The sequence below is a fragment of the Ambystoma mexicanum genome, chromosome 2p, assembly GCF_040938575.1.
Source record: "Ambystoma mexicanum isolate Mex_15411 chromosome 2p, UKY_AmexF1_1, whole genome shotgun sequence".
In the NCBI taxonomy this organism is placed as follows: Eukaryota; Metazoa; Chordata; class Amphibia; order Caudata; family Ambystomatidae; genus Ambystoma; species Ambystoma mexicanum.
This window is the reverse complement of record NC_090923.1, coordinates 106,483,204-106,503,501: the sequence shown is the minus strand read 5'-3', so window position 1 is coordinate 106,503,501 and position 20,298 is coordinate 106,483,204. Positions and strand designations below refer to the sequence as shown.

Sequence of the window (20,298 nt, the reverse complement as noted above, 5' to 3'; positions counted from 1 at the left end):
TATCATCCGCGTAGCACTGAAAGTTGGGTCAGAGCGGCGATGCGGTGAGCAAGAAGTGCCAGATACTGGTTGAACAACCAGGGGGAGAGGTTAGATCCCTGGGGGACACCACAGGTAGAGAAAAAGATGTCAGAGAGGAAGGAACCCAGTTGGACCTGGGAGGGTCGATTGGAGAGGAAGGAGAACAGCCACGCCAGAGCTTGACCAGTGATACCCAGGTTATCACGGAGACGGTTGAGCAGGATGGTGTGGTTAACAGTGTCAAAGGCAGAAGAGAGGTCGAGCAAGATGAGAACACAAGGGGTGTTAGAGTTAAGGGTTGAGAGCAGGTCCTCACGGATGTTCAGGAGAGCAGTTTCCGTGCTTCTGGCAGCTCTGAAGCCAGACTGACGGTCATGAAGACTACCAACAGATTCAGCATGGAGATTAAGCAGGGAGATGGCCAGTTTCTCCAGGAGCTTGCCCAGGAAGGGAGTGATAGAGATTGGGCGATAGTTAGCTGGGCAGGAGGGGTCGGAGGAGGGTTTCTTAAGAAGGGGGTGCACAAGGGAGTGCTTGAGGGGGGATGGGAAGACTCCAGAGGCGAAGGAGTGATTGCAGAAGTCAGCCAAGGCAGGCGCCAAGGAGTCGATGTGGTCCTTGATAGTATTGGAGGAACAGGGGTGGACCCGTTTTGACGAGACATTCATAGATCGGACTTGTCTCGAAACCTCATCAGCAGAAAAAAAGGGGAAAGGCAGAGAAGGAGGGAGGAGGGGTGGCTGCAGAAAGGCCAGAGGGAGAGCAGGGAATAGGGGAGGGGAGATGATAGGAGGAGAGTGAGGACAGGATGTCTTGAGTTTTTGAAATGAAGTGAGAGGCCAGTGCCGTGCAGAGGGCCTGGGAGGGGACAGGAGAGGTGGAGACTGCAGCAGGGTTGGCGAGTAATATCGCCCTGTGTGTTTGAACACTGGTGAGGAATGCTGGGGCTACAGTAGCACAGGGTACTGGCCTCCGGACGGGTGCTGTGAACGCTAATACTGCCGTTTCAGTTTCAATGTCTAAGCACACATAAAAACAAAAAAAATGACCACAGAGCATCTTGGAGACGTCTGTGGGGGTTTTTTTGGAGTGGCCTCGTCACCCTTGTGGGTGGTCGTCCCCCCAGGTGGTGTTTTAGACACAACTGTAAGCTGAAACCAGTGCAGTGCAGGTAGGGAGAAATTGCATACGAGGAGGGACACAAAGCTTGAAGGTGCTGTTTAGGAATATTTGCCACACCCACTGACTGCCCATGGCCACGCTGATCCCTATGGCTATTCCCACCCAGTTCCAGCCCCCCTCTGCCAAATCACTTACTCAGGGGAACGTTTTGCGCTCGCTTTAATCAAACCTTACCCAAAGTGCCAGCCAGTGATTTTTCAAAGCAGTCTTCGGAGAGTTAATGACTTAATTGGAGCTGTAAAAGTGCTGCGGGTGTAATACAAATATCTTAACCAGGTCTGCCTTCAGCCACTCGATCTATAAGACTTGTGTGTCCTTCACTGAAGTCCCGTTAAAAAAGCATTGACAAAACCAACAGAGGGTTGTGTATAACAATAAGGCATTTGCCAGGCATTGCTTTTAGATGCACAGGTACTCGCACCATTTTGCACCTACTACCATCGATCACCAGTGAATACCACTACGGCAGCACCCGGCAAGTGCCTTTCCTCTACCTACACAAAAGCCAACTGTTGGCATTGCCAATGATTTTTTCCCTTTACTGCCTCCTCTCTCATCCCCGACTGTCTGGCTGCCATTCAGGCATGGTGTGCTGCCAATGATCTCTGCCTTAATGCCATTAAGACCGAGATCCTTCTCGTTGGGCCACTGCTCCCACCTTCCCTCCTACCCTCTGGCCGTCCTCTATGGATCCCCTCCCCTCTACCTCTTGTTAGGTCAAAAACCTTGGGGTCACCTTTGACTCCTCCCTCTTTCTCTTCTCACATCGCGGACTATGCCAAGAAAGGCCACTATAAGCTGCACCTCCTAAGAGGCATTCTCCCTTTGGTTACCTTCACCAGAAACTTAATGTCTCCAGAGCTCTGGTCCTCTCTATGCTGGACTACTGCAGCCGCCTCCTCCTCAATCGCCCTTTATCCTCCCTTTGCGCCCTTCAACTAATCCAGAATAAGACTGCAAGACTTATCCTTGGCCTCAAGCCCCAGTGCTGCATCTCTCCAGCCCTAAAATCTCTTCACTGACCCCTGGTTGCTGCTAGGAAGTTCAAGGCCCCCTGACTCATCCACAACGCTTTCTGTGGCCTGGGACCCCACTACATCCAACTCGATATCCCTAAATACCTCCCTGCTAGAGCCCTCTGGTCCTCTAGCTCCAACTCTCTGCGGATCATATGCTGATCATATGCTTCTCTAAGCAGAGAGTGGGGGGTAGATCTTTCTCCCACGCAGGTGCCTGTTAAGGATTTCAATCAGGCGACAACACCTTGGTCTCGGCCTAGTATGTAGCGCACAACTGAGATGCTTTTCTCTTATTTTATGCAGATTCAATTTGAGATGGTACACAACTCATATCACACCCCCTTTTCAAATACCCCGGGTCACAATGGACCATGAACCAGGCTGGTTGGTGAAATACAATATTTATTTAAAAATTCAAAAGAAATCATACCATTTTTAATATGGGGCAGCAATCACCAATGGGGTGATAATTACAATGAGAATGTAAGCAATGTACTTGATTTAACATTCTAGTGGAATATATACAAAACACCAGGGAATAGGAGCACTTTTTGATTTAGGAAAGATAGCACCCAAGTTAGGATTTCCCCCTGCAACGTTCCCTCAACCCACAAATAATCAATTCTGAGTGGATATAAAGAAGCAGCAGGTAATCATGATTTTAAACCCTGGTCCCTGGTTAGAGTATTGACCTGGTCAGAGGGTTTCAGGTAGGAGAGGCAGTCATTGTGGGCCTGGAATATCGCCTCATCCTGCCTGATGTCACAGGTCATCTCTTCCTCACCATAAGGGCAGGAAGAGTACACCAGGAAATTCCCCCCTTGCCGGGTGAAGATCCTATCTGGTGGTAAGTAATTGTCACTGCCATTGTCGAAACAGTTATTGGGGATTCGTCCTATCAGTTCATTTCCTAGATCAATGGAAAAATGTCATTCATCAACCGCCATTCCAATAATGGTGCCTGCGTCCAGAGTGATACTCCTAGGGTCGCTGTTATCCATCAATATTGGAATGGTGTTGTGTTCTACACTGACTAATGGTGTTGGTTTTAACCCCAACCCCTGCTGTTGGAGATGGGCATTGAGGTGTACATATGCGTCAGGATTTTGCAGTTTCTGTCCTCTTAATTTTTAATTCAAGTGGGAATAGTCGGGTCCGTCCTGGGATGGTGACCTCCTCTCCAATTTGAACTTCAACTGCATACGGCAGCAATTGAGCTGACCGAAATGCTTTTTTTGAATCATCAAAGTCCATGGGATTACCCCCTAGTCGGGACCAGGCTTTGTAATTTATCAGGTCCAAGTTAATGGCACAATGATTGAGAATGCCACTGCCTAAATAGAATGCAGCAGGGACATCTCGCACAACCCAACAATTCTGTACTATGCTTTGTTTCCTATAGACATTTTGAGCATATACCTGCTAGGCAGGAGATGTTTGGAATTTGGCATTTCCAGGTCCATTTCCCATTTGTCTAACAGTTTAAATGTGGGAATGGCCGGATCTTTTGGGCGCTTTCGGAACATGGCTTCGCTAATGAAGCTCTTACCGTTGTTCACGCACACTCCAGCGAGAACATACTCCTTCCCATCATTTAACTGAATACGGATGAACAATTGTTCTCTAATTTTCTGAATATCAGCTAAACTTTGAGCTGGTTTCTCATCACTTTTGACTATGGAATTGGGATTTTCAGATTGGGAATTGGTATAGAATTTCAAAGTATTTCCTTCCATTGTGGAATGCCACTTGAAACTGGAAGGAAGGTTGATTTTCTGGAATGGAGAGGAGATTACATCACCAGTTTGTTGTCCTACAGCAATTACTGTCACGTCAGGTATTTGATTGTTCTGGAAATGAAACTCAATATGATCAGGTTTTTGTTCAACCATGTGGCATGTGCCATCTAAACTAACATGGTTGACCCTCTGTTTCAATTTTATTGGCCTGTTAGTCTGAGTCCAGAGGACCTTGTTCACACAGTCTATTAGGGGGGACAACCTACGCAGGATGTCATTCACTAGTAGACAGGGTGTGCCCTCTGGAGTCACGACTATGACCGGGTGTTTCACTTTGGGTCGCCCAATTTTTATTTCCAAATACGCGGTCCCCTCAACAGGAATTTCATTCCCATCGAAGTTCTGGAGTTGTCCAGGAAGAGGGGTGAAAGGGATCTGGTATCTCTCCCCCTCTTCCTGAATTTAGCTGCTCAAAGGCCCTTTTTGACAGAAGAGTGGCTTGGGACAGTGTCCAACAGCGCCAAAAATGTACATTGCCCTTGGACCGGGGCATAAAATCTACCCTCTTTCTCCTCCAATGGGCAAAGGTAATGTGCATTCTGGGCAAGCTGGGTGGTCAATTCCCTTATTTTGGACTCCGACACAGGGGTAGTTTGGGCATAATTCTGTGTTGGAGTTTGGGAATCTGAAAGAAAAATTTGACATTGCGATATTTTGGGAGTTTCAGGCTCCTTTTTTGATTCTGGGCTGGCCCCCGCCCCTTTTTTGGAGGCCGTCGCCAGAATCGGTTTGTGAGGTTTGGGATACCTCTGTTAATATGGTGTCCGGTTAAAGGTGCGAATACAAAAGGTTTGAATCTTTTTTTCAGATTATATATTTTTTTGGGGGGTTCCGTTTAGGTAAAAAAATGTGTTTTTTACCACAAAAATGGGGGTTGCGGGGGACCCCCCCAAAAAAATAAAAATTATTTCGAACCTTTTGTTTTCGGTCCTTTTGATTCGACCCTATTGTATTTCGAACCTTTTGATTCGAACCTTTAACCTATAACCGTTAATATTGGGTTTCCTGGATGCTCATTCTGGGGTTCAAAGATGGGTGATTCTGCATCAGTCCCCACACCCACCCTGTCTTCATTTAGATCTCTTGGGACCCATTTATCTTTGGGAGGAGTTCCCCCGTCCCTGAAGGAGAAGATCTTTTCCCCAGAATCCTCGAAGGATTCTTCCCCTTCAAATTGGAGGACACCAACTTCCTCCACAAAATGGGCCTTTTATTTCTCCTACCCACCCTCTGATCCCTGGGTTGCAGATTCTCAGAGGCAGGAGATTTTTGTTCTGGTTCCAGGGTTTCCAGGGGCTTTTCACGAGTGAGGAAGGAAGCTTCCTCTAGGGCTTTACACCTTCCTTCCCTCCGTGCCTCCTCCTCTGGAACCGGTGAGTTGTCAGGGTTATCTCCCCGTCATTGTTCTGGGGTGCCAGACCCTTGGTCTGTGGGGTTCTGAGCCGGCATGTTCATCTGAGGGTTCTGTTGAGCCCTCAGCATGCGGCCCAGATCCTGTGTTAGGTTCTGGACCTGGCGCTCCAGTTGGGACGCCCGTTCCAGGCTGGTAGGGCGGTCTGTGTTCCAATCTAGGTGGATCACGGGAAGGGTAACTATCACTTTCTCCGTAGTACCCTGGATATTGTGAATTTTGGTAACCCTCCACCCTTGGTCTCCCCTCTCCCAGATTGGGTTGTCTGGTTTCCTGAAATCGGGGAATGATAGGAGGGTTGTCCTGCAGGTTGGGGTTTTGTGGGTACCGGGGAAAGAAACAACCTGGCATTTGGGGGATTACTGCTCCCTGGGGGAAGTTAGGAGGGACGTTTCCTGGGCGGTACTTAGCGGATTGGATCCCCCCCCTAGTGCTGGGTGGGTCCATACATACTCCAAGATTGGTTGGTTGCCCTTGACCTGGGACTTATATAATCTGGGGAGTTAGGGGTCCAATTGGCGGGATTACCTCCCTGACCGCCACCTGTTTGTGATTGGCCTGAAGGCCTTCTGGATCTCTGATTTTGCTGATTTTGTGTAGGTACATTTTTAGGCTCCACCCATCTCTAGGTCTAAAATGGGTGCAACCTTCACCTCTACCACCTTAGCAGCAGCAGGGGTGTGGGATGGTTTGGGGTTTCTGGCCAGATTTTTATTTTCTGCAGGTTTTTGGACCTAATAAATATGGGTCGCCTGCTCTATGTCCCAGTCCAGAGATCTTTTCTCATGCAAGTCCCTCACCAGCTGGGTCATGACATACTTTGGGAGTGCATGAAAGAAGGTAGTTATGAACTCCCTGCTATCCGTGCGCACCCTCCTAGTGGTTTGTGCAAAGGCACGTTTGAGCACCTGCACAAATTCTCGTGGGGCCGATCTTCCCCACACTGCAGATTGTAGGCCACTTTGCGATCCTCTTGGAGGTTTCTATGGGCAGAAAAGGGTTTCAAGATGGCCGCCTTGTAGGTGGACCATCTTGAATGGGTCTGGTCCTCGAGTCCAGCAAAGAAGCTGGAGAGAAGTTCCATTTTACATACTCTATGCAGTTCTGGTTATCTTTTAGATGAAAAGTGTCCATCATCTGCTCAGAGCTCCAAGTGTTCCCAAACAGAATATTTTGCGTTTTTATGGTATGGGGTTATGAAACTCCTAATGGCCTTAATCTGCCCAATGGGGTCTTTTGTCATAACTCTCTTGAGTTTGTTTGCCTTCTTTGGCTTAGTCACCCGAGTCCACTCGCCCTCAGACTCAGAGGCGCTGCTACTTGAGGTCCCCTCATGATCATCTAGGCACTCCCCGACTCTGTGAGCTTGAGAGGGGCTTGCAGAATGGTCGGGCCTTGTTTCTCTACTCCTGTGGTGCACAGGAGAGTAGTCTTCTGACTCTTCCCTGCTCCCAGGGTTGGCAGAGTATCCCCCCCCACTGCCCTAATTGGGTAGAGGTCTTCAGGATGCTCTTTTTGGGCCTCATTTCATTTGGTTTTTCATCAAATTGAACCAACTGGTCCTTTGGAAGGCAGTATTTCTGTGGATTTAATTCCTTGACTCTCCCCTCATAGGAGACGTCCTTGTCAGAGACATCAGCCTTAATGTTTGGGTATCTATACAGGGATGCCCGTCCATCACTCTCTGGGGGCGCTGACCTGTCAGTTCCATCATGCTTGGCCTATTAATTTCCGATGGCCTCATGGCTTCCGGCTCATGTGAACCGGCACCCATGAAGTCAGCAGTGCACAAAGTGTTAAATGGGTCTGAGTCTCTTAGTACAGAGGTCCTTATACTATGGTCAGGGGTTATTCTGTACCTCTCTACCTGTTTGGGGTCCCTCCAGTTAATGTAGCACCCTCTTTCTCCTTCTCACCCCCACTTCTTGATAATAAGCAAAGATCTTAGCCTTTTGTTCAGCTATCAAGGCTTTACTGGTGTCTATGACCCGCTCTTGAGCTACCACCTGCTGGCGGAGCCCCTCTTTCTTCTCACACAGGGCCTCATTGTCTCTCTGCGCTTCCTGTATGGTTTGGGAATAATGAGACCATTTCTGTTGCAGGAGACTCACCTCCTGAGTTTCTGCATCTTTGGTTTGGGTGTTCTCTTCCAGAATACCTTCTACCCGTCTGGCATGCGCCAGTAGATTCCCATACTTGTTTGGAGTTCATTTAGTTTCTGGAGGGCTAACTCACTTCCCTGTAATTCTGTCTTTAAAATGCTTACTTCCTGGCCAAGGGCATCTTTCTCCTGACTTAGGGTGCCCCTCTGTTCAGCCAGGTCATCCCTTCGTTTCTTGATGGTATTGAATTTCTGGCACTCTTGATCAAATTCTGCTTGAGTGGAGGTCTCTCATAATTTATTATTTTCCTCTTTCGATTTCTCCATCTGATTTTGTAGGGTAACTATCTGCTCTGCGCAGGCTCTATTAAAATGCATTTGTTGATTTAACTTCGGTTGACTCTCTTGCAGAGAGTCTACCTTTTCCTTACACTCCTTTTTCAATGCCTCTAATTGGGTCTCTTGATCTGCATTATTCCACTGTTGAAGAGCCAAATCCTCTTAAATTTATAACATAATTTCCATATTCTACCTCCAACTCTTGGCTCTTCTGTAATTTTTGTTCTGCTAAATTTAGATCAGTCTGGATTTTATTTAATAGTTCAACTTGATTCTGCGCAAGAGTTGTGTTTTCCTCATGCCTTTCCCGCATCACTCCCATGTGGAGATACATGTGGAGATACATGTAGGCCGCGATTCTAACAAAAGTTGTGTTATTTCTTGTAGACAGACTTTTTCATCCTGTTCAGGCCATTCACCTCTGACAAATAGCTTGTGCAGAAGGTGCTCCTTAGCCATATTGATTTCTACTGTCGTCTTTCTTTATTAATTTATTTATGTAAGGGTAACCTGTATTCTATTGCTTTCTGTCTATTTTAGGGTTGATTTAGCTTTAGTTTTCTAGACACAGACCTGGTACTTAAACGCTTGTACAGTGTAACCCAGTATTCCACCCACACAAAGTATCACTAGCTTGCAGGTTAGTCTGCTGTGTTAGACTGCCACGGTGGCAACCAAATTCAAATCCCGGCTAACGAGCCCCCAAATTTGTTAAGGATTTCAATCAGGCGACACACACATTGGTCTCGGCCTAGTATCTAGCGCACAACTGAGATGCTTTCTCCTTATTTTATGCAGATTCAATTTGAGAAGGTACAAATAAATAATGTGCGTTAAAAACCTTGAAACAAATACAATTCCTCACTAAAGCAACAATGCAAAGATACCAACACTCACAAACAATGGATTACCAAGAGCATACAATTTGAAAAACAAGTGGAAATTTCAAAACGGATTGCAGCCAAATGACACGTGTAAAAGTTGCATTTCCTTTCAATTTCCGTGTAAATTTGTTCAAACGGTTTCTTTAAAATAAACGGGTGAAATATTGCAAATCGTGATGTGGTATTTAGTCTGGGGAACAGAGGTACATCACAGGTATATGACAGAAGTGAAAGAATGGGGGTAGCTGCAGTTTTGAATGAGATTTTCAGGTTGAAATGGGGTTCAGTTTTCGGAAAACAAAGCAGTCAAAATGAAGACTTCAGTTTTGAAAGAAAGGCAAAAGTTACTTGAAATGAATTATCTAGACTATATTGTTGAAGAGGAACAAAGTAAGCACCAAGGTTGATTCGCGAGGTCAACCTTACCACCCCAGTGTTCAACCCAAACAATAAAAGATATGGAAATTAGTTGGATTACTCGAAATATAACCTAGGGCTTGCAGTTTACACCAGACAAAAATGCAAAGAGAGATGACGCTAGCACTAGAATCAAGGGAAGGGTTGCACAGATAATTCTGACAGTTTTAACAAGTTATCAGGATAAGGATAGGATGGCTTAGAGTGTGGGATAAGGACAAATGCAAGACAAGATAAACTATGGATTTCTATAGGGTAGGGATTATACTTACAGTCCACTTTTAGTTAGGGATTTTTAGTTAGGGATTTTTGGACCGTCAACAGGTCCGGTCGCCACACGGCAGCGCGCCTGGCAAAGGACAGCTGGGCAAGGTCGGGTCACTGGATGGTAATTCTGGTCACTGAATGGCACAGGTACAGCTGGATGCAGTTAGTGGGCAGCAATTAGTGGTATCAGGATGTTTCCCAAAGAATACCACAGCATTCTCCCTTTGAGGCCTTGCTGAAAGGGACAGCAATGCTTAGGCCTTGTAGTTGGGATCAGCAAGATGGATGGAGCAGATCAGGAACGCAGCGCAGGAACTTCAGGAAGAGTGTGTGTCTAGAGTCCTGTCAGGGACTCTTATTAATAATGCATAGTGACATCAAAGTATATGACTGGGCAGGCTTAGCTAAGCACACTTCGAACCAACTGGATTGATCAGGGGTGCTAGTCTCTGCCTCGCTCTCAGCTGGTTGGATTTCAGGATAACATGTCAGATTTATGATGAGTTTTACAATGTTCAAAAACCTCCCACAGTTACCTTAGCTAAAATCTGATTTTGCCACAAATGGTACATGTATACAGTTGAAGTCTCTTAGCAACTTACATAAACAGGTTACATATTTTATGCAGAACATTCCACTCCAACTCTGAAATCTGTAAGACATTGTTTTGTCCAGTTAATACTTTTTAGTATGAAAGGTTCAGCCTAAAATTCCATGACTTTATACATATGTGTGGATTATCATAAGGGAGGTAAGTATGAACATTTGCAATGGGATCATGGATACTTTTCTTATAATCCCCTATTCTTTGCCATTTCTGTCCCCAAGGTGTCAGTGAATTCTACAATGTCTCAAATTATACCCCACAAAATCAAATCACTTTTATACTGTGACATTTTTACAAAGTCTTGCTGCAGAGATAAAAGTCTTTACATTTTTATTAATCAATAGTCTTTGGAAACAAATGGCAGCCCTTTATCCGTTACTGGACCATTTATTTCTCTCTTCAGCTGCCACCAACTGTCATTTCCTCCAGAGCTAGGCGGGGGTTTGCCAGCTTGATTACATGTTTATTGCCACTTTCACACTTCACTCTTCCTTGTCCTGGGAGTTCCATTGTCAGGGGATTCAGCCCAGACCAGATTCTTTCCAACCTAGTAATTATCACTGGGGTGTTAGTATCTGTTGAGAGTTTATGGTGGTTACCTTTCTTTGGGGGAAGCCATAGCTCTGCCAACTGGAATAACCTGTTTTTGAGAGCTTGCAAAATCCAGCCAAAGTGGTTTAAAACCTTTATTTTCTTATATTTGGTCCTGAATTAAAAACAATCCTGTGGAATAAAATAACCCATTTGTGTATTTTCACCAGCAACAAACCCCTTCACATTGCTAGGTAATGGCAGGCTTTCATTCAACAGTTGTACTTTTTAAAACTGGCATTTTCCTCCTTTAGTTTGCAAAGCCCATTCTTTTACACGTGTGTTGCAAGCTGACATTTAATTTTAAACTCAGTTTTGCATCTCCATCAGATTCCCACACTGTTTTGCAGCCATAGTTATTTTCTTGGATGCCAGAGTTTTTTTTGAAGCACAGATGCATTTCAATTGAAATGGCCCAGATAGCTGGAGTTCCTTTGAACTACTGATCTTTGATACTTTGTGAAGAAAATGAACTTGTTTTCCCATGCGAGTAAAGGTGCAGTTCCTTTGTTGATTTTTCACAGAGTTGGTTTTGCTGAAGCACAATGGGATATACTGGGCATGGCAGGGCCTTATTAATAACAGTAGTTTAAGGAAGAGCAGATGAAAATAGCATCAGCAGCATTATTTTAAAGGTGAAAATGTTTGCTTTTTAATGGGGATTTTGGGCTGGCAGCAAAGCAACACTGCTTTTTCACTTTATTCCATTTGTATAGGTCAGAACTCAGTGGCACGCTCCCTCAGTGTGTCCCCTTGTTCCATCCTGCCCAATGTGTGTTTGGCAAGATGGCGCAGCCATCTTTTTTGTTGCTGCAAAAACACAGTTTTGAGGCCATTGAGCTCACAGAAGCCAGCACAGCTATTTTACTGTTTCTGCTGAAATGCAGCTTTGTGATGTGGGGAAGCACAGCTGTATTGGGTCAATATATCCCACATGCTTCCCTCTGGAATGGTCCCCCTGTCCCTCTCAGGCTTGAGCCAGATCTCCTTAAGTTCCGGAAGCTCCGCAAGACCCTCCTTTTCTCTTCTTCCTTCCCTCTCCCCTTCCCCTGCTAACACCCCGTCTGCTGCAGTGACTAGTGTAATGAAATGTTTCGGGAGGCAGCATGGTAAGTCCTTAGGTTACTTTATTAAGTTGCATGCATACAGGATATATCAGGAACAACAGGTACAGGAGGTTGTAGGCAGGATCTTAAGTATTACAGGGAGAGCCCACTGGCTCCCACCACCCAGGCTACATGTCTCCAACTCCCGGGGGGAACTCCACAGATATACCATAATATTCTGAGCACCAGCAAAACATTACATTATATCACCGCTCCACTCACACATACAGACAAACGGGGAAGGAAAGCAGGATACAACACACCTCGTTTCCTTAGGGCAATGACAGACAAACCCACACACAGGCAAGCACACAGGAGGTGGAAACAACACACCTCCTTTCCTTAGACCAAACACAAAGGCACAGTGACAGGGATGGAAGAATGGGGAATGGCAACCTTAAGAGAGTAGCAAACATAACACACTTTACTTCCTACAATGGCTATTACTCATAGGAACTACAGGCCACACAACTACAAGATGCGTGGGGGTCTCAAATGGAAAGTAGAACATAGAGCAGAGCAACCCGTGCCTGCCACTCCCAATGAACAATTCACCAAAGAGTCCCTACCGGCCTTCCACCACGAGGAGTAAAGAATACAAACATACATACATACATAGGAGGCACAGATAACTATCACCCAACCACATGGTGGTGACACCACCAGCCAGAATCCTCCTCACTGCCAACAAACGGCAGTTCAGAACTGCTGCCAGGCAACTCAGAACCCATCTACTAAGGAAGTAACACTCTACTGAGGATACCGCTAGATGGTGGAAAATGTCACCAAGCGGACCAACCAGAATTCACTCAACCAACAAGGAATTCAAGAGGTTGAGCAGTTGATCCACCACATCAAACAATAATAATCAACTCCCGACAGGGCTCAGCAAACTACATCAATAAGCTGACCAAGATCGTATACTATACGTCCAAGCCCCATCAACTCCAGGGTTTCAGCAAATACTTCCATCGCCATTGGGCGCAACCACAGACAATACGTATGAACCCTTACAGAAAATCACACTTAGGGTACCTCCGCAAATCTCTTCATGCCCATAGAAGACAACCGTAGCCTATACATCTAAGACCAAAAAACACCTAAACAACCTGAATTCCTTGACACAGGTTCACTGTATGAATGTCCCCTCGACACAGACATCAATCAACTCCTCTTGCGGCCTTACGGTGTCCACCGGACACACGCCTACACACAATACCAATTTTCCTTGTGGCCTTAGTGTCCTCAAGACACATGCCTGCACATAATGCCAATCTCTGTGCGGCCTTACAGTGCCCTACTGACACACGCGTAATACATAACCCAATTCTTCTTGCAGCCTAACAGTATCCTCCTGAGACATGCTGACTTAGCCTCAGAACATGCACCTATCACATGTTCACTGTCTGAGTCCCACTGACAGCAATTTAGTGACAACATTTATTAACTCCACATGTCTGCTGCAAGAATGTCCTGATACCGGCAGCAATAACTCATTTCTCATATGAACCAAACTCCACACTCACTACTCAGATAGTATCACACTTCTTGCACATACTTCTAAATGACAGTCACACACCTTCCAATATACAGTATATTATTCACTAGCATGGTGTGTCACCATTATCAATATGCTACTTCATATTACTCCATAAAGCCATTTATGAAAGGTACATTGCACAACTAAAAGTCCATGCTGCATGAAGACCTGCTGCATAAACCTAAAAATGGTTAGAACTTCAATTCTGCATTTACATCACACTACAATGCACAGGCACTCATTGACATTGAACTGCAAAATGGATGATTAAAAGTCCTTGCTGCTTCCTTTCTTGGCAGCTTTAAGGCTGAACATTCTCGACTGATCCAAAAAAATTTAGTCGCAAATTGCCCAATTATTTAAATCATGCATAACGTTTTGTACTCTCTCCTAAAGAGACACCCTAAATATCCACAAGCTCACCTATGAAGCAACATCTAAAACAGCGCATTTCCTCCAGATTTCCAATGCCACCAACAAACTTCCTTCTTACCGATTTCATCAGCCTGTGGCGTCTAAGTCTGCTGCCAGCAACGTTGTTACTAAGATAAATAAAAGGGAAAGGAAGAGTCACCATAACTCTAACCCTATACATAGGTGCCACATTTACCAAGGCGCATCACAAGCGTACAAAATTATTTTAAACGCACATCACTAGCTTAGAGTGGAACTCCGGCAGCCCATTAAAGTAGGTTCACTGGTAGGTATTGGTCTTCATGTCGTTGCCCCATCAGTCCAGCCGGTAAGCGTCACTAAGTCTCACTCGCCTGTATTTGCCTTGATTTCTTTTGCTGCCATTACCGCCATAGTTCAGAGGGAGGTGGCTCTCTATTCATCTTAATTTCCAGCGCCCTGCACTGTGGCAACAGAGCCCTGATGGTCACAGCTCACACGGGCTCTAACTCTCTTCTCCCTCTTTTCCGTGTAATAGTGCAGTGACCTCACTCTCCTTCTTTCTCTCCATTTGATATCCAGTGAGACATCCCTCCTTAGGCATCCTCCATCTCCCTTCTTTTCTCCAAAGAGGCATCCTCCTTCTCCCTTCACCTTCACTCCTTCCAAGGAGGCATCCTTCTTGTCCATTCTTCACTTCTTCCAGGGATGCATCCACCTTCTCCCTTATCACTTTCTCCTTCCCCAGGTGGCATCTCCTTCTTCTGGGGGCATTAACGTCCCCTGGGTGGTGGGACATCTCCTTTGGGGGCAGTGGGTCTCCCTCTCCTCTGTTCCTTGATCCTGCACTCTGCACCCCCCGCAACAGTCGTATCTCCATCTCTCTTCACAGGTACCTGATCTTCTCCAGGGGTCCGCATCAAGACCAGCTCGTCGCCAGTGTAATGAAATTCTTCGGGAGGCAGTATGGTAAGTCCTTGGGTTACTTTATTAAGTTGCATGCATACAGGTTATATCAGGAACAACAGGTACAGGAGGTTGTAGGCAGGATCTTAAGTATTACAGGGCGAGCCCACTGGCTCCCACCACCCACCACCCAGGCTACATGTCTCCAACTCCTGGGCTGAACTCCACAGATAAACCATAACATTTTGAGCACCTGCTTCAGCACCGGCAGGACATTACATTACGTCACAGATCCCCTCACACATACAAACAGGGAAGGAAAGCAGGATACAATAACTGGCTGCCCGATTCCCTTTGAGTTCTACAGAGCACCAGGCCACCCGCCCTGTCTACTCCCTCATTGCACTTAGCATAGGGTCCCTCAATCCATGTACCCCATGCAAAAAGTCTGCATTTTCAGCCATCGCAGTGATCACATAGATCCTTGCTTTTATAATGCAAGACCTCCACATAGAAGCTTTTTGTCAGGGACCAAGCTATTGCTCGTAAAGTTACTTTATTGCATCAAAGCTGCCACAGTCGATGTATAAACACAGTTGACTGAGCAACATTACTTGCTCTGAGGAAATAGGGGGTGCCTTTGGAACACTCCACCCACAGGCGCTTATGATCTTTCAGGGGGCACAGGATTGCATCCCTTGTGAGGACTTGAATTGGAACTCTGAAGAAAAAGGTCAGTGAACCAGTATAGGAGAAGCAAAATGTTCAGGGGGCCCAACACAGCTCACAACGTTTACCTAAATATACCCAAGTAACATAATATAACAGATTGTGCACATAGATATAAGCAATGAGTATAAAATTGCAAGTGTTTTAACTTTGGAGGAAATCAAAATTATGAATAGTTATATCACAGGCAAGGTTTCTGCAGGGATCTTAAATATGTACCTGTGATGGATGAAATTTACACCTTTAGACGCTTCCACTGTAATAATGCTGTAGGAGTATAATGGCTCTTCTCCACTGGGTGGCTCCCAACAATCAAAAACCGCGGCCATGGTAAGCAACCGGCATCCTTTCCACTCTGTGGTGTCATCTGGCATGTCAAACTGGAAGTCAAATGCAAAACTGTTCAATTACTTGTAATGATTACAATAGTTGGAACATTACTTGTGGAGATTGTTATACTTTTAATTCTAGCTGCCCTCTGTTCACGAAACGTTCAGAAGTCCTGAAGTGATAGTCGAAATACTGCACTGGTTCAAGTGGGTACGGCGAATGATGGAGAGCTAATAGTACGGAATCATCTAGATCAATCTCTACATCGTTAATGGGATCGACATTCAGAGGCAAACTAGCAGAACTCCAAGTTGAGAAACGTCTGGTTTCACTTTTAGGAAAAGAGGTGTGGCACCAAGGCATATTTAGTCACGTAGGACACAAATGTACCTCTACACAGTGCATTAAACATATAATCATTAAAATAAAGTCAAGTATCGAGAAACATACAAAGTGCAGCTAAGTTAAACATCCACAGTGCAGCCAAGTTCTTAAAATAGGTAGAAGTATTAGTTAAGTGTCTAGAAATATTTGATACCATGTTTGTTCAGTTTGAAAATCACACAATGCAGATTTTGATACCTTTTAATGCAACAACCGAAGACACACAACAAATGTTAAAGCAATAGCACACCGTTTACAGGTGAGTAAATGCACAAGCTAGAGCCTTAAAAGTTTTAGAAAGGTTTGAAATAACCACCAAGACATACAAAAAAGTGCATTGTTAAAAATCACTGCAGTGTATCTAAAATGTCAAACCCCTAGCTAAACAAGTATGTAGTGCAATTTTTCCTGTAGGTAAAATTATTAGAGTTAGTTTTACATAGTTCAGATGTTTGTCCAAAGACTTAGACAGGACCAAGTAAGTAGGCCACTGGTGTTTAAAAAATAAAAGTAACATAGGCATGGGCAAAGTTTCACGGGTGCTGCTGAGACGACAAATCGTCTGGCAAAGCCAGTGAACTCCATCTTAATGTTCTACAAAGGGCCGGTAAGAAAGAGTTACAGCGGTTGAGACAAGCCATGCTGCAGTGAATCTTGCGTTCAGCTGGGCCCTGGATAAGGACTGGAGATAATGTGCCAAGTCCCTGGAGAAGGAGGACCATAAACACTTTGGTGGCAGATGGAACCTGTTGGGACGGTCATGAAAGGTCCCCATGATGAAGAGGGGCTCATGTTGCGCACGCCTTATTTGTGACTGGGGGTGCAGCGAACTGTGCACGATGTTGCAATTTCATATGTATCCAGTGTAGTTAATTGTTAACGAGATGTTACTTTAGTATTACTTTATGCTTAAATTGATACAGATTAGATTTGCACGGGCATAGATAAATCAAATGCTAAAACCGCCAAATGAAATATAAACACAATTCAAACATGATGTGTCACGGAGTGCCAAGAAGCAGGCAATGAGGAGATTGATAATGTGCATGTGAGGAAGGAGGCCTGTCCTAAGAACCCACCGTAAAGGAGAGATAATATTTATAAAAAATGCATGCACACTGAGGAACGTACAAAGGGAATTTATACATCTGTATGTAGTGAGCTTTTATGAATTTATTTAGACTCTGTAGTCAGCAGTGACTTTCAGGTGGCTGGGAAAATCTTGTTCTGCAGGATGGAAGGCTGGGAGGAGAAACAAACCAAACAGATGGTCAGCCGCTGAACAAGACACAATGTTTATGGCTCGTTAGTTCAGCAGGAGGCAGATGTAATCTCATTAAGTGCATTGAAGTTTTGCAGAGGGACCCGGCCATTTGTTTTGACCACCAATAAATATGGAGCGAAGCTTGAGGCTAAAGTGACCGATACCTAGCAGTTTCAATTGCATTCTCAGATGTGCCGTGCGTGTTGAAATGGTAGTCATTTAGATTAGAATGGCCCAGGACGGCAGTAATAGTTGTGGCGGATGAGATGGTTATCGCCAATTCAAAGGGAACTTGTTTTTTCTTCTTTCCTCATGTTGTTGAAATATCTTTGCGGACCATGTGCAATTACGATTAAGGTTAAAGGGCTCAGGCAATTTGTTACTTGTAAAGGAACTAAGTTTGAACACAAATGTTTAATTGTGTGATGTCACGACATACCACAGACAAATCCCAAGATGAGGTATGCTATGAATACGATCTGAAGATGGTAGTTAAGATAACAAGTGAACAATGAGAATGGAAGAATTGGAGAAAGATGGGATTTCTTTGTAGTGTAGAGGTTTTGACCAATGACATGTGGGGGGTAGTTTGTTATAAAATATATGGGAGTGTTTTAACTGTTCGAAAAATGTATATAATGTGTCAACTTCTGTGGATCTGCAAGACTTGGGTTAGTTTGACTCAACAGTCAAACTAGCCCGACGATTGTACAATAAATATGCATTATGTACAAAAACGTGCACTCGCTTCTTAGGTGGTCCGCCAGCTTTGTGTTTAGTTGATTAGGTGCCCCCTGCATTTTTGCCGACCACGAAGGGCCTCCAGGCTTTCCAAGACATTGGGGATTGCCTGTCCGCACAACCCTGCTGCAGCGTCTCTCTGCGGGGACCAGTCTTCCGTGCACGGTGAAAAAGAGGTTTGTAGGCAGCATATTAGTTAAAGGCCCGTCTGTTCCCGCGGAGACGTCGTACTGTGGTTCAGCTGTGCAGGACGACTTGAAGGAGCACCACACCGGAGTGCTTCGTATTCATGCGAGTGCACATTTGGGGGGCAAGGCAAGAGGGGAAAGTAAATAGCTAAGCAAGGTGGTTGCAGTGAAAGCGAATACGGTGAGTGATTGTGGGAGAAGATTAAGAAACCGGTAAGGGATCAAAAGAGGGGGCTGCTTATGGGGAAAATGTTTGTGCCGCAGGTTCAGCTTCAGTGTCATTTTTTGTGAAGGTAAATTGGGTTGGAGTATGGAGGGTCCGCCGAGTCATTTGTGTCAGGTACTTCCTGGCTATAAGGCGAAGCATTTAAATTACCACTGTGAATGTTTGCAGAAAACTAAAGGTAAAATGCTCAATTCTTGGTCTATCGAGGGAACCTATGATAGATAAGGGGGTATTGGAGAACTTGAATACTTATTTGACTACAACACAAGGGCTCAAAGTTAGAGAAGTGGTTGAGCATTTGAGAGCTATGGAGGATGCACGAAAAAGGTTTAAGGGCCATAATGTTAAACTCTCAGAGGAGGGGCCGAAAAGGGAGGTTGCATGAATTCCATCTGCACCACACCCATATGGGTTATATCCTTTATCGCCTGCAGTAGGTATATAGATCCCGAGTTTGAACCTCATTTTACCAAAGGGCCACTCCAGTGGTTGCAAGGCAGACACAGGTAACGCCACCATCAGCTACGATTCCTAGAAAATGGGACAGTGAGGAAAATAACTCCTTCAATGGTGAGGGCTGCAGAAAGGTTGAGGTTGGAGAGCGGGAAGGGAATAACTCTCCCGACTGTTAGGGTAGAGGAACAAGAGAGTGAGGCCGGCAGTCAGAAGAGTGGATGAAGGATTGAGAATGAGGGAGAATGAGGAGATTAAGCCTTTTCCTGCTAAGATAGAGGACAGGTTGGAAGAGTGGTAGAGACACGGGAGCGGGAAAAAAATGGAGCATAGCATAGGAAGAGGTAATGTTGCTACGGCAGCAGAGAAATGAAGAGTGGGAAGTAGTGAATAGACAGGCAAAGGTTGTAGAGGAAGGAAGGTGGAGGCATGGACAGATGGTACTCCGGTTGGATAAATCGATTCTTAAAGGGGTCAATGTAGACCTGGGGAACAAATATTTCCATGGACACGGGGTTCGAGCAGGGCCCCCTAGAGTAGCGCTGAGTTTGCTTCCGTGCCTGTAGAAACATCAGGGGAAGTGATAACAGGAGTAGGAGACGAAGGAGAATGGTAGTCGGATGTCGAGCAGGGTGTAGCAGCCCTACCTCCCACTCCATAAGCAGCAACAGAGTACACCATGGGGACCTAGGAGGCGCAGTGGTACTCACATGGCAGTAGCAAGTAGTAGAGGAGAGATGGTGGGGAAGCCCCAGCAAAAGCGGGTTTAACTCAGTTTCCGTTATTCCAGGGCTCAGGGAAGTGGTGTTATATTCCTTGTTCACACATGGACTGAAATAAGTTGATGAAGACACTCCCTTCGCTCACTTTAGGGGCGGGGAAGTGGATTTATGCATTGGAGAAACATATCGCTGATGTCATGTTGGCCCATAGGGGACATGAAAAGCGTATTCACGGTTCTAATGAGGGAGGTCAGGCGAGCTTTGGAGGAGATCAGGGTATCGGGGAGTTCAGTTGCATAAAAATGCCCACAACAGGCAGCTTTTAATAATTGCAGGGCACATGTATGGGGGGCCTTGCAGATTATGTAGCCCACTATGCCTGATATAAATTCAATTTGAGTCAGAAACAATGAGTTTGGATGAGGATCCTCCACACACATCCAGTTAATTCAGAAGAGGTGGAGGGCACAGACGAGAGAAGTGTGGGACAAGACTGTGGTGGTTCCTTTACCACATGCTAAAGGTACTTCCCAAGGAAGTTCAGCACGATCTAGATAAAGTGATATGGATGGAGGCCAAAAGTTAGCTGGAGTCCAGGCATACACTGTGCATTTCTATAAAAGGAGGCACGAAAAGGAAAAGGAGGGCATAGAACAGGTACAAAAAGAAAAAAAAAAT

At 45.3% G+C, this 20,298-nt stretch overlaps 1 protein-coding gene across 2 annotated transcripts in view; it reads right to left on the bottom strand.

Annotated features, from left to right (window-relative positions):
- The window catches only part of HMCES (5-hydroxymethylcytosine binding, ES cell specific), a 212,105-nt gene that overhangs the window by 34,278 nt on the left and 157,529 nt on the right, over positions 1 to 20,298 (bottom strand). For both annotated transcript variants that reach the window (XM_069643345.1, XM_069643346.1), the window contains exon 5: positions 15,532 to 15,692. In XM_069643345.1, coding sequence (XP_069499446.1) covers positions 15,532 to 15,692 — 161 coding nt within the window. The remainder of the gene's footprint in view (positions 1 to 15,531; positions 15,693 to 20,298) is intronic.